Genomic DNA, 15,697 nt, shown 5'->3' with positions numbered 1-15,697 from the left:
CTTCAGGTTGTTTTGATTTTTAAAAAACAAAACATAGCAATCAATTTACCCTAGTTTTTCTTTAATACAGATTAAATATATGAATTAATTCATGAGTTTACAGCCCCTAAGCCTCCTGCTTCAGTCCAATATAACCTTGCTATCTTGGTGGGTTGTGTTCCTAAGTCTCTCTATGGCTGCGAGCAATAATCAGGCTCCAGTTATCCCACATACGCTTTTAATCAACACAGTCGACACTTGACAGTTTTTGGTTCTGCGTCTTTATTTACCAAAGCATGTATCATTCTTACCATAGGAATCTAAATGACTTAACCTTACACACCAGATGGTTTGTTTCTCAGAAATTGTTTTTGGAAAAGGGCAGACATTTTCTAATGAACCATCTGTCCGTCACCGTCTATCACGGGCTAATTCAACCAGTCAGATCAACAACTGATGTAGTAGCCAAAGCCAGTCAGCAGAAGAACAAAAACATATGTTCGGCTGAGGAAAGTCTTCAGTTCCATTAATTTCTCCTCTTTCAAAGTTGATAAACTCTACAGTCCTGTAAGAGCTGATGCTACAACAGCATCAGCGCTAACATTTTTAGGAACCGCCATTGTTATGTTGAATCAGTAGTCTTGTTGTTGTCATGATTACCCCACACTGGCTAAACTCAGTACTTGCATAATTTGTCCCAGTTGCATGCATGTTAATTATTAACTGAAATCACTGCAGCAAAATGTGTAATGTTGCCCCATAATTAAAGTTGCGCTAAGCTAAGCTCTCCTGCTGCTGGTGGTCGTTTCACACGCTGTGTAATGACATGAATGTGCTGTAAATCATTTCATCGGACTCTTGACAAGATAGGATTTCCCCAAACTAATTTCCCAAACCAGGGAGTGAGAAATTTAAAAACAACAGTGTCAGTGAACATAATTTAGGGGCTTTAAGAGGCCCAGTCATGTCTTTCAGTAGAGTGGCTTTTATGCTGCACTGATAAACGATGTTAGCTACTTTTCTTTCCAACTATACCTAATCGTCAATGCTACTTATTATGTCAATTTGTCATCAAATCCATACAGCCTGTCCACCCACTTTCACTTCTTACTGCTCCATTGTCCTTCCCAGCTACATCTTTATAATTAAAGCACCCACTGGTTTGGCCTGATACAGATCCAAGGGCGTGCGGAATTCTCAGAATATTAGCTTTCTCCGTCAACTGTACGGAAAAGCTCACATACTGTTGATGCCTCACACATCTTTCATAAAAAAGACTGCCGTTCATTCTTTGAGCAAGGACGCAGTCTTTTTGAAGTCATGCCTCAGGTTAAAAAGTGATCCAGTGAAAATGATGCAGCAGCGAAATTGAAACCTCCTCTGTCTTTGTTCTGTGCTGATGCTCACAGTACTCATTTCAAGCTGTTAAATAAAAGGATGCGAATAGTGGCACAGCAATTTCTGGATGTTTTCTACAGTCTTTTAATCTGTCTATTATCGCCGTCTTCTCTGATTCCCTCTTTTGCTTCCTCTCTTGGCCTCTTTGTAGAAATCCCACGTGCCGTACCGTGACAGCAAAATGACTCGCATCTTACAGGACTCACTTGGCGGGAACTGCCGCACCACCATGTTCATTTGTTGCTCTCCCTCCAGCTACAATGATGCGGAGACTAAATCCACCTTGATGTTTGGCCAAAGGTAACATGCTACCATGCTCATGGAGCCATTGTTCTGCGCAGCACACAACGCTGTCTCTCTCAGCTGCAGCTGTTGGGATGCTTTTCTGATTAAATGTGTGCAACTCAGATATGCTGTTCACATATTGATGCATCCAAATTTGCTTTTTACGACCCACACTCTGCAGGGTTTGAGTTGGAATGTGGTGTCTGATCGTGCTGGGATTGCTTAAAGAGAATACGCTGCATTTCCAGAAGCAGATAGTTGGTGTGCGCTGCTATTTCTCTGTCATATCAAAAAACATGCGAACATAACAAGCCTTATGCTTGTTCTTTTCCTCTTCTTAGAAAAAAGGCTAAGAGGAGAGTCTTGGATGAAATAGATTTAGTGAGACCAGGCAAAGGAAGTGACAGAATCCACTGTAGATATTTGAGCAGAAATTGTGGTCTCTTATCTTGCTGTCGAGCTGAGGAGCTGTTGAACACCAGGACTTATCTTTTTTTAAAAAGCAATGTGACATTTCAGATATAATGACACAATGTTAAATTTGTACAAGGCAGTCTTATCAACGGTTTGAATGACAAATTGCCAAGAAGCACATAGGCAACATGTATATAAGGATTATATTTTTTGGGGGGGGGGGGGGGGGTATGTTTATTTATCCTCCTCCCAAAGACACACAAGCAGTTAGACTCTCCTATCACATTCCTACCTCACACCTCCTTCAAAAGCCACCAAATACACTTTTCTCTAAACAGTCTTTGCCCCGGTAGAACTAGGGTTGTTCATCCTATTAGCTGTGAAATAACATTTTCAAGCTATGAGATGTGATTTTAGAATCGGACACCAAGCAAGAGCTACTTTCCCGACCAAAACGTCTGGCATAGCACCTCAAAAGGCCCACTGTGACTTTGGCTGACCAAATAAAATAAAACAAAACACTCATTGCCGCTAATCCAAGTTGACTTTGTAAGAGAGGATGATTAGACAAACCAAGGTCCTGACCCTTATTAATCTGATTACTTTTGACAGACGTATGCTAACACGGCCCATCCACCACCATTCATTGTGGTAAGCTAATTAGCAGTCAGCTGGTCTCAGCTTCCTCTTACACACACAGAAGGGAGAAGAATATCAGTTTTTTGTCTGACTTTGGGAAGGATGGTGAATAAGCACATCACTCAAAAAGTTGGAGTGTGTCTGTACAGAAGGTAACTAACAAATATCAGGGAAAGAAATTTTACCAGACGTACAGAATGCAGTTTGTATTCGGGCGTGTATTGTACAGACACTGTAAATCGTGCCATTATCTGTATTTTCAAAACTAAATTTTTTTGTCACTTTATGTTTATTTCATTATCCAGATTGTGTTACCTGAATGCTGATGGGATTAGACATTAAATGTAAGGCTTTTTGGTTTGTTGATATCAGTGAGTAAATGAATCGGGACAGCACTGTTTTCTCACTGGAGCGTGAAATTAAGTGAAATCTACTGATGTGAAATTCACAGCCGGAGCTGAGAGCTTCATGGATGTTTCACCTCCGCCAGGCTGCTCATTTACGTCACGACCCAAAACTTAAAATTTACAACTTTGCAAGTGTACAACTTTACAGTGGCACTTTTTCTGACTTAATCATACTTGATTGTCATACTTTAATGTGAAAACTTGAAAGGGTCTATGTATACCTTCTTTCTCTCTACATGCACCATCAAACACAGCTGGCAGAAACCCAATTTGCATACCAATTAATGAGATGCGAGCCCATTTTCAATGAGCAGCCAGCGCTCAAATACCTCTGTTGACAGTTCCTATTCTCTCATTTCTTCTCTTTTGTCCCCGTGTCTTTGCTGCTACATCTTCTCTTCCTGCGCTTCACTGTCTTCCTCCTCTCCCTTTGTTTCTTACTGTATCTTCCTAATTAGAGCCAAGACCATTAGAAATACTGTATCAGTGAACCTGGAGCTCACAGCCGAGCAGTGGAAGAAGAAGTATGAAAAGGAGAAGGAGAAGAACAGGTCAATGAAGGAGACGGTTCAGAGACTTGAGGCTGAACTCAACCGTTGGAGGAATGGTAATGCTTGTGATATCATGCAGGCTGCTCACAAAAACATTGCTTACCAACATCTTCTAGAGAGAAGAACTGTTAAAACTGTCACTTTCTTCTTGTACTGAATATCAGAATCAAAATAAACTGCTACTTTTTAATCAATATTAGCATTGCAGCCCATCAGGTTCAGAGTGAATTATCTGACTAACTGCTTCATGGTATCCAGAGAATGGATCTTAATGACAATCCACAGGCTATTAATCAACATGAGGCTCATATTTAAAAATTTGACTGCAGTTTCAGTTTTCAGATTGCCCTGAAAAATACAAACATTCTCGCTCCCATCAGGATGAAATATACTAACAATACAAAGCCACCTTGTACCTGCAACACCTATGACATACCCATTCGTCTCTAAACACACCTGCTCCACATGTGCCATGTTGACTTTAAAATGTAGGCCAAAGCACAACTAAGCCTCAGTAGCCTTACAGAGCCGCTATTATGGCTGTAAACTCTGAAAGCTGGATTAAACGGACAGCTGCGAACATCACATACACGTAGTCCTTCCTTTTGTGGAGTTTTGTTGGATTCCACATTCCACACATGTGCAGTAGAAGTTGTTGTAAATGTTTTAACAGTTTCTCCAACATCTGCACCCAAGTCAGTGACAGATACATAAGGCTGCGTAATTTGGATCCAAAAGCATCTAAACGCGATTATTTTTGACTGAGATGCATTTGCGATATGATTTGCATTACAAGGAAAAAAAAATTCATTTTTTCCATCATACTCTCATTTTCATTGAAAAAAAAAAAACTTTAAAATGACAGTGGTGTGATTTTTGTGGGGATCTACAAAAACAAGTTTCCTTAATTTTATAGAACAAGACTAGAAGACATTTCTTCAGTGCCACAATGTTTGACTTGAATTTTATTTTGATGCACAACAAATACGACACATTTATGTTTTTTTTTTTAAATTTTGAAATTTTATAAGCCGTTTTGCTATTTCAACAGTTTTTTTGATGAACTGTGCAGCTCGAATGACACATGATTATATGATTCAGGGAGCAGAACTGATAGGGAGCAACACACAAGGGGCAGATGACCATTATGTGACCTGATGATCCGTTATGATCAAATCTGTTGATCAGTATGGCTCAGACAGCAGGCTGCTGGCAGAATTCCCACCTTAGTGTCTCTGGTGGCTGACATGCTTCTGGGAAGGGTTGCATCAGGAGATAATTTTCACTGTACTATCATTTTCTCGCTTGAGTGGCCGTCTAGCAACCGAAGGGTCGCAGGTTCAATCCTCACTTCTCCCGGTGACCATGTCGAAGTATCCTTGAGCGAGATACTGAACCCTTAATTGCTCCTGATGGCCCTGCAACGGACTGGCGACCCATCCAGGGTGAACCCCGCCTCTCGCCCGATGTCAACTGGGATAGGCTCCAGCCCCCCCCACAACCCTTAATGGATAAATGATATAGAAAATGGTTGGATGGACGAATATTATTTTCTCAGAAACATCAAGGACATACTTACATATTAATTATCAGTTACAATGACTCAAAAAATAAAGAGAGAAAGGTTTTGGTTGAACACATTCTTCACTGCAATCAAAAGGTTTGACTTTTTTTTCAATATCGTACATTAGCAAATGTGCCCAGTATAACCATCAGTTCGTTGCAGTCACTAGCGGATGTCCTACACAGAGCTTTCACATTCACCTAATGATGACACCGTTTCACACTAATGAGGAAATGAATCACAAGGCATCAAAAGTCAATCGTTTGGTGAAAAAGATAAGCAGCTGAAAAAAATTGATAAGTGACAGCCAAGTCCAGGACATAACCTTCCATCTGCTGCATTAATTTTCAATCAGTGAAAGTGCAAATTTAACCTCATTTCTTCTCATCTGCATAGATGCCAGTAGAAATGTGGGTAGAGAGCTGGGCTTGTTCCCAAAACATTTCACGATCCCTCTCATGGTTGTTTCTGTTTCATATTTTCATAATTTTTTTTCCATTTCTTACAGGATTTGATTTCCGTCATAATGAGGCAAGAAGCATGTTGTGTTTTATAAATTCGTATATCTTAGTAATCTTTGAGCTATAAAGGCCAATCACATCTACTGAAATGTCTTATACTGGACCTCTCCCATGCACCCCCCCCCCCCCCCCCACACACACACACACACACATACACACACTCTCTCTTAATTACATGCACACATACAGGAAACACTCTTCCTGCTAGACTTCAGGTCAACACAAATGCCAAAGCTCTGAATGGTAGTGATCGGTTGACATTCACGGTGTGTAATGAATCCTGTCTGGTGTGTTTCCAGCAGATAATTCCCTCCGAGCTTGACCTGAATTTTAAAAACGTTGTGATGCGTCTTTATCGAACACCTATCAGCGAAAATTATTCTTTTTAATGCTTCATAACACTCAGTCACTTTCATTCTCCTTCACACACACACGTATACACACACACACACACACACACACACACACACACACACACAAATACTGACTCTTCCTCTCTATCTCCTCCAGAATTGAGTACTTTTAATTTCACAATGGATCATTTTGACAGCATTGTTGCCCACACACACACACACACACACACACACACACACACACACACAGCACACTTCAGGCAAGTCAGTGTCTGAGACAAATGCTGTTGACCTCCATCTTGTACCACATTATCTGACTGTTTAGTCAAGGATGGCCCAAAGACACAAGCAGCTGTCTGACACTGTACATTTTTTCCCCATCTGTACAGCACCGAGAGTGTGTAATAAAAGCCACGTGCACGCAGGGTTTGATAGCTTTGACCTGGCAGCTGCATTTATTGGTTAGCACCTTGGATTAGACAGGTATCAGCCAGGTGTCCGAATATGGATAACTTTGATCTTGTCTGAAAGAGGGAAAGAACTCAAGTTGCAAATTGATCCTCTGTCTTCCTGCGACATTCTATCGCTCAAATCAGTGATGCGTATCACTTAAAAACAGTGGACAAAGACATCCCATCGGTTCAGTCGTCACACAAAGGAAACAGCAGGGGAGCTTTTGGGTACAAAATTGTGTTGGTTGAAGTAATGTGCTTCTAATACCTGATCTTGCCCCAGTGTGTATATTCTACTTTGGATGTGATATTATTTCATTATTGTTTGGCTTGACTCCGCTTGTTAAACATGAAGCCATGTAACTTAGTTAGCATCTCCTCTTGACAGACACTATCCAGTTTTTGACATGTCGACTCTTCATTGCCGGGATCAGGATGTCGTCACATTTCTGAAAATTCGCAAGCTCAGTTGCATCTAATGTTAAATATCAAGCAACTTCCTGAATGTCCTGAAACAGAAGCTGCTGGAGGGGAAAAGAGTATGGATGCCTGACTAAACAGAGCAACATTGTGGCTCATTGCTGATACGTTAGATTTCACTTATTGCTTTAATCAAAATAATACATAGACATATTTCACTTTTTGCATGAATACACATCAAATTGTCAACAAACATGTTAACAACAACTACGTTCCTAATGTTAAGAAAGAAATGTCATGTTTGATGTTGTTAGCGAAGAGAAGTTTGACCTTTGAAGTCAATTCATAGCTCTCAACTCTGGGCTTGATTTTCTCCCGACATCTTGGATGTCTTGAACTCAGCATGGAGCAACACAAATTTCCTGTTCGCAATATTACAAGAAACTGAGCCAAGTGGGAAACAGTGAAGTTTCAGCTTCCAGGGCTGATAGGGTGATATTGACTTGCATTCTCTTTAGCCTGTAGCAAAAGCATTAGAACAAATGTAGGCTGAATGTTTAAACAAATGCAGTAGGAACACAGAATAAAGGCTCCGGCTGGCAGTTTCCTCAGAATGTAACACTCTTCGGGCTTTTCACTCTTCAAAAGGCATCGGGAGGTTACATGCCTAAAGCTGGAAAAGCATCAAGTGATGAATACTTTATAACACAAAGAATAGAGTGTATGATGCCCTTACATAACAAAAGTGTGCAGGATTTGTACTATCAACAGTTTTAATAATCTGAATTTTGATGGCTTTCTCTTTTGGTAGCTCCTTCTTATAGGATTAGCCAGTAGACTATCCTCAGATTATCACAGGTTTCACTGTGTGTATCCCTGCAAATATTGTTCCATTAAATTGTTTATGTGTTCATTTCTCACCAACAGCATAAGCATCTCACTATTGTGTGTCTGTGGTTTCAATTTATATTTCTTCCTTCATTTCCTGCTTTTTGGCTATTTCTAGAGACTTGCTTGTATAATCCTCTTGATGCTGCCTGAGAAAGGCTGCAAGCTGCCAATTCAAGCTCTTTTCTGTGCTCTTTGAGTCATTATTTGGCTTTATTTAGCATATAAAAATGCCCTCACTTGATTCAACCTCTTTCCTTTTTTTACGTGTGAAACACCGAACACACGGGGACTGACATTTTAATGTCATTTAGATGTGGTATTTTGTGTTGAGAGTGCCTAATAAAGGAAGCTAATCTTGACACAGGAACATGTCAAACCTGAAATTTAAATGTCAGGCATAAGGACATGACATGTGCTGAAGATTAACATGCTAATCCCTGTTTAAGCAATAATCTGACAGAGAGGGCTCGCAAGAGATAAAAGCCTCAGATTTGCTGAAAATCGAATTTTATGTCTTCAGGTGAAGCTTTTGTTGTGTTGGAGCAGCTGAGTGAAGAATCAGAGCACGTCCCCGTGGTGGCCCCCGAACCCGAGGATCCGGCTCTAGACATCGGCAGCCCCTGCTCTGTTGCCTCCTCAATTGTTGTGCACATCTCTGAGGAGGAGCGTCAGAAGTATGAGGAGGAGATCCGCAAACTATACAAGCAGCTGGATGACAAGGTGAGGGATGGATGCCACACCAGGACATTTAGTATGAGTGAATGTAGGGCTGGTTACACACCATGGCTGAAATTATTATAATGTATGCACATGTGAATGTAAAGAGGGTGTCACACATATATTATTCATGGTAATGAATTCAGAATCCGGCACATGACTAATGACTAATTTAGCAACTCATAGGAGTAGATGTAGCTGAGAAAATTGTAATGTTTTATGCTGACGAGCATGAAAGTTTCATTAGTTTTACACAGTATCCTTGTACATGTGAAGTAATATATCCTTTAAACACATAACATCAGCAAATACAGCATACATACATAAAATTATTTTTATTTTCAAGTTGTAACCCTTTCTATGTTTTCACTTGTGCACTTGTGTCCAAACTTTGTGTGGTTGAACTCACAGGGGAGTGCATGTAAACCGATAGAGTGATGTTGTACACTCTTTTGCAGTATGATTTTATGTTTATGTCCAATGGTCAAACAGTTTTAATGTGTACCACAAATAATATTATAATTACAGTATCATGTCTGGATGTCTATATCACTTTTACAGTTATGCGCAAAAGCAAAGGTTAGAAGCATAAATCTGACATGAAACCTGAATATACAAAATGTCAAAAACTGGAAAGGAGGTGTGGTGTAAAAGCATGTATAAAACATCAAACTGGAAATGAACTTCATCTCTTCAATATGTCTCTTGGCTGCTGAAGGATGATGAGATCAACCACCAGAGCCAGATGGTGGAGAAACTCAAGCAGCAGATGCTCGACCAAGAGGAGGTAAAGGACTGTAGTTTTACATCAGTACATCCGTTTGGTTAAATGGTCCCCGCATGCTTATAGCATCTATAAATTCACACTTTAAATACAATTTGGCCCTGAAAAGGTTTGTCACCCAGCCTAAACAGCTCTCGTCAGGTGCCACCATGCTTTTAAAAGGACATAAACCACTATTTCTTTAATTGTAAGTGAGCGCATGCTAGCAGCAGTTTAAAATACATCAGTTTCATTGGGTGATCGGGATGAACAGAAGGAAGGATCAATAAAAATGAAGCAGTGACGCACAATGAGTGAAACGATTTTTTATGTTGATGCAAAATCTTTGTACGAAGGGAAGGACATATGTTGGCTAATTAAGCTGACACGACCAACACTGTGGCTGATTAAGTAACAAACAAATGGCCTTTAATTATATGACAAGTGATTTGTTATGCTGAGAATGACTCCGTCAGCTTTGCAAATTAGGTGAGGCATTATATAACTGGAAATGGTGTGCACCTCTATTTCCCACAAATGTACAATAAACAGGCTTGTTTGCTTCCATTTGCTGTTTTCATCATGACCAACGATTAAATCACCACCATAAAGCCACTCATTAGAGGAACGACCTCCACCAAGCAATATTTTCTGACAATTAAAATGTCCGCAGACAAGAGTTCCTACATATTTAATTAATATATTTATGAAAATGACCCTGTTTGGTGCAATGTGTTCTTAGGCAGAGTAGACTGCTCCCATCATTAATTCAGCTCATTACTCAAAGTATCAGATGGTATAACGATGTGCTTCAACAAAGATGTGAGCTCCCAGTCTGATCAGCTGTCGTGAATCTGCTGGGAGGGTTCAACTGCAGTTAGAGGTTTCCATGGTGATGATAACTGCTCGGTTTGTTCTTAATGACAAAAGGATAGAAGACAAACACCTTTCAAACTCAAACGTAACGGCTTTATACTGTTTTTACGTAATGAGAGCCAGGAGATTCAGCTAAACGCAGCGGTGACCTTTTGTTTACCATTTGTTAGGGTCATTCTGACACTTTTAGAGTTACGTTGTGTAAAAGGTGGCACATTTGACAACAATCTTGCAAACAGCACTTTGATTCCTTCTTCCACTTTAGATATGCATTATCCCACAACATGAGCAAAAGAGCAAACCAATTAATGCATCCGCTGCTGTGATTTAAATCTGCACCCACAATTTAATGGACTCTTTCCAGGTCCATCCCCCACGCTTCCAGCAAGTCTGATAGAAATTTGGACTGTAGCTTTTTTGTAATCCTGCTAAAAGCATAAGCCCTTTGGTGGAGGTAAAGAGTAATCAAGAACTGCATATTTACAGTATATATTCTAAGTAGCTGCTAAACCAGTGCCAGGGAGAAGCCATGCATGTGGTGACTGTCAAGTAAAACCCATCAAATTTCACCATGTCTCATTCATATAAAGGAGGTCTGCCGTGGGTTGAGTTTCCATGATGGTAACTAGCAAGCGTCAGCTTGTGTACATATGTACAATATGTATTCACATCTGCTTGGCCGAACAGAAGCTGTAAGCGACAGTGCAAACACGCAGACACCCTGGGAGGACAAACATCTACAAGTAATGATTTCTATTCAGTACACTCAGCCTCAGTGGGCTGCAGATACAAACAAACACAGCGGTGGCTAAATGTGGATTCTTACAGTTTAAAGAGCTTGAATACAAAAATTAATTATTATTCCTCTGGAATTGTACCTGGATTGAATAACAGTGTTTATACATGTTTATCTTGTGTTTGCCAAATATCAAATTAAAACCCTAATTATATTTCATCAAAACCCAGCAGACTGGCCTTGTGAATAATGAGGAGACTACTTGATACACACAGTGCATCTAATTTCATAACCACATCTTTGTTTATTTACAATTTCTGCGAAAACTCAGTTTCTAGCATCATCCAGGGGTGATAGCGAGAGGGTGCAGTCGGAGCTCGGCAGGCTGCAGTCGGAGAATGAATGTGCAAAAGCAGAGGTGAAGGAGGTGCTGCAAGCGCTGGAGGAGCTGGCAGTCAACTACGACCAGAAGAGCCTTGAGGTGGAGGAGAAAAGCGTGCAGAACAAGCTGCTGGCTGAGGAGCTTGCAAAGAAAATGGTGGGTTTTGAATAAATAAACAAAAGACCTGTGAGAGTATGTAAGTGATTGCTCTAGCAATGTAATAACTACTAGCAGAGAGGACTAATGGACATATTCCTGTGGTAGATATAGTTGGAAACACCTTTTTAGAGAGGAGAAAAGAACCACTGACGTGTAACGTAATGTGCCCATTCACGCTTAAGCTTTTTGTAGAATATGTTGACCTACCAGCTCAATATGCAGTTAGAGGAATAATGAGTAGACAGCTGCAGTGAAGGAAAAATACATGGGGGGGAAAAAAAAATCAGATAATAGCGCCAAGACTGGCATGATTGACTCGGTGAAAGAAAAAAAAACAGATAGGGTTTAATATATGTAAACAACAGTTTGTAAATAATGCATCGGATCTTTCCAGAGAGTAAATATATTAGTCATAATCACTCTGGAGATGATCATCAACAGTGTGACATGAAGTTGCAAACGTTGCTCAAATCACAATAAACGCTGACGTCTCATTTGCTCACTCCTGCATTCACATTCAGCACTGGCAGTGAAGGGGGGGGGGGAATCAATGAATTAATTGGCTCAGCTGAGACTTGGCTGTTTTTTTTGTTTGTTTTTTTTTCCACGTTATGACTACAAGCAAAACAAATTTGAAAGAAGACTCATCCAGCGCAGTAACTTGCTCTCCCCTGAATAGCTTGTTAGCAAAAGCGGAGCATTCAGTGGTTTCAGAGATGAAACTTCAATTAATTATTTTTGGCAGAGTTGATCTGCAGAGCCTGAGAAATATGATTATTAATGATATTCAGCTTTTATGACACAAACCCTTTCATCCTTAATAAATGTTGGAGGTTTTGATGTTTTCATGTCAGTTTGGAAACGACGAATTGAAGATTCATACAGTGCTGCCATCCATCCATGGCTTTTGTAGCACTTTATCCAAAAAGAATAATTCGCCATCAAATGACTCACTGTTGAACTAAAAAAGAAAAGATGTTCAGAGTTCAGAAAACAACAGTGTCATATATTGAGCTCGATGCGAATGGGGACAGACTACTAACAAACATCTGTTTACAAAATCTCAAATGCATCATCCCATATAATCCAAGTCCTCTTTATCCAGCTGTAGGCTCGGTAATCCACAACCATTCAGTTGAACTCAATTAAGTGTTTGTTTTTTAGTTCAAATCAAACTGTTTGTGGATTTTTGACCATACGGCAGAATAAAAAAAATATGGGGATTATACTGGATGAGGCGTTTTGTAACCCAGCGTTTTTCACAGTTGTGCCGGTGCTAGGTAGTTTGTCTCAATTAGCTTCAAGCTAAAAAATATGTGGTTTGTGTTTTCTGACTTCTCAAGTCACCAAAAAGTGACACAGTTGGGATAAAAGCTCTGAATGATTCCAAGGTACTTTATGGTGAATTCGACTTTATGAGTGAAGTATTGCTTTGAATTTTAGGTGCAAAAAAATATAACCTTTTTAGTTCAGATCCCTTGTCTTATTATGTACTTATTCAAAAATGCTTTTAGCAGTATGTATGTCTATAAGCTAAGATGCGTTAGTTATCGGGTTTAGCTAGCAAAAATGGATTATTTGCAAGACATTTTACAGAGAACCGCTACAAGGAGCACAAGAAGGGCTTCGTCTGCCTGAAGGATACTGCTTACACGCTCTGGGTACGACTATTTTACAGCATTCCAATCAAATTCCTCCCAGTCTCATCTCCTGCTTTTCTATCCTGTTTCACACGGAAATACGCCACAATTCTACAGCGATTAGACTCTGTCGAAAAAGTAAGATAAATTCATCCCCCAAAGCAAAAGTCACAATACCGCAGATCTGAGTAATGGCATTATGAGCCTGGAACTTTGTGAACCGTTTAAGCAAACGGAAAGGGACATTTGGAAAATATTATAAGAGTCAAAATAAGAATGAAAGTAATTGTAGGAGCAGGTCAGTCATGAGTAACGTGATTGTAACTGGATCAGTGGGCAGAGCTGACCATTATTCAGCTCCTTTCCTTTTCAGTCCTTCTCAGTATTTCATGCATCGTGTTACCATCTACAAGGGTGTCCTCCCTCCTCCCTCTCTGTTTTTTGTGGTCCAGAATTTGATAAAAAAGCATGGCAATAGAAGCACTCGCTGCACAATTCAGTCAACTAAATCCAGCTGAAACCCATTTTTCTCCTGAATCATCTCACTTAGCGTGACTGCTCGACAGCCCTCCGAGACTCTCGAGGAATTATTCTCACTTGCTGCATCACAGCTGTTATGCTAATGTAATGTGTTGTGGCTTTTACTATATATACAGTAGGAGCAGCACTGACCCAGAAAAATACTGCAATGCATTTATCACCATCTTCACCCTTCTGTCACCTCAGCTGACAGTGGAAACTCCTCTGTTCTTCTGCAGGAGGCCAGGATCATCGCTCACTGTCGCTGCCATTCATCTGCTCCTTTAACCACCTTCTCTTTTACCCACACGTCCATCGGAACCCCGGTCTAATGTTATGATGAACTCCATTCATCACTTTCACAGCCATCTCTACTCATAGATACCTAATTCATAAATCTTTGTTCGACTAAACTGATCATTTTTCATCGACCTCCCTTCTTCTCCTCATTCAAAAATCAATCAGTTAATTATTTGCTGCCATTTATCCTCGCTCGATGTTATGACATGAGAAGTGACCCGGAAAACAAATGAAGGAGCTCGGAGTTAATGGAGGAGTTGATGATGGAGAGGTGGATAAAGGAGTTCATTTTACTGTATTTAAGAGGCTGGAAAAGAGTGCTTTCAGTTGACTGATGATCCACGGGGATGATAACCTGAAAATATAGCATTCAAAATGTTTAAGTACATTATTCTTCTGATACAGATGATCCACTTGTGGTAAAATGACATAGTTTCATTTTAAGTGTGGGGAATGGGAGCACGACCTATTAAGCCCGCATTATGCGGTTACGTGTTGCTGCATCTGTTAAAATTACATGTCTTGCGAAAGTCAAGTTAGGATCCATTTGTCAAGGCGGACACGCAAAATCCCTGGTTTAACAATTTCCCCGCTATGTTTTTTTTAATATGTTAGAAATACATTATATTTATTATATTTTATGTTTATTATATCATTATTCACAAATATGAGAATCTAGGGCACGGTGGTGCAGTGGTCAGCACTGTCCCCTCACAGCAAGAAGGTTCCGAGTTCGAGCCCCGGCTTGGGCACAGGATCTTTCTGTGTGGAGTCTGCATGTTCTTCCTGTTCCTTTGTGGGTTCTCTCTGGTACTCCAGCTTCCTCCCACAGTCCAAAGACATCAAGAGGGGACGAGGCTGATTGATACTCTAAATTGTAGTAGTGTAAGTGTGAATGTGAGTGTGACTGGTTGTCTGTCTATATGTGTTGGCCCTGCAATGGACTGGCGACCTGTCCAGGGGGAACCCCCACCTCTCACTGGTACTGGGATAGGCTCCACCCCCCCACGATCCTTAAAAGGAATAAGCGGAAGACAATGGATGGATGAGCATCTAGATGTGATATTCGCTGTTATAAAATGATGCTTAATGAAAAATCGATACCGTTAGGTTGCCATTTTCTCACTTTTTCCTACCAGTGACCATCACCCATAAAATAACATTGTTGGACCAGGTTTCAAGTCTCCAGCAACAAAGAATCCTAATTGATTTACGTTGTTATTTTTTCTGCTGTGCAGCCACATAATTTTATCACATCACGAGCCACCGCCGTGTAATGATGTGAGGAGGTCATGATCATTTCTTTGTGTGAGATCACCTCATGCCGTTAATGAGAGGAAACAACGTTGAGGAAATGAAAATGGTCACACTGAAGTAATTAAAACGCCCTTTTTAGGTATATTAAAAAGGCTTAATGAGAATGAGAAGAACAGCATTTTGTCTGAGTATTTATTGACTGAGTCCAAATTTTTCCACTATGTTGGTGCGATTAGAGCAAGGTCACTGTGAGATGCTGGATCTGAAGGTGAGCTCCATCATTCTCTCTCACAGATCCTCTTAGCTATCTCTGTACTTTATTGATTTGTAATTTAGTGGCCATTATTTTTTTGCTTCTTGGATTTCTGGGATGAGGTAGAGGTTAAGGGTTCAAATTCATTCTGATCTTCCCTTCTTCGACTCTGTGTTCTCGGTCTTTCTTATCCCTCTGTTTTCCTTTCACATCTCTTTCAC

At 40.2% G+C, this 15,697-nt stretch overlaps 1 protein-coding gene across 4 annotated transcripts in view; it reads left to right on the top strand.

Moving 5' to 3' along the window:
* kif5ab (kinesin family member 5A, b) overlaps nt 1-15,697 on the top strand; it is a 62,631-nt gene that overhangs the window by 26,765 nt on the left and 20,169 nt on the right. For all 4 annotated transcript variants that reach the window (XM_086199808.1, XM_086199807.1, XM_086199806.1 and 1 more), the window contains exons 10-14: nt 1,529-1,677; nt 3,581-3,729; nt 8,395-8,594; nt 9,310-9,378; nt 11,298-11,504. In XM_086199808.1, coding sequence (XP_086055934.1) covers nt 1,529-1,677; nt 3,581-3,729; nt 8,395-8,594; nt 9,310-9,378; nt 11,298-11,504 — 774 coding nt within the window. The remainder of the gene's footprint in view (nt 1-1,528; nt 1,678-3,580; nt 3,730-8,394; nt 8,595-9,309; nt 9,379-11,297; nt 11,505-15,697) is intronic.

This window comes from Aulostomus chinensis, chromosome 3 (genome assembly GCF_037954235.1).
Source record: "Aulostomus chinensis isolate RoL2024-O1b breed Wild chromosome 3, RoL_Achi_v1.0, whole genome shotgun sequence".
NCBI classification, from domain to species: Eukaryota; Metazoa; Chordata; class Actinopteri; order Syngnathiformes; family Aulostomidae; genus Aulostomus; species Aulostomus chinensis.
This window is presented reverse-complemented; position numbering and strand designations above follow the sequence as displayed.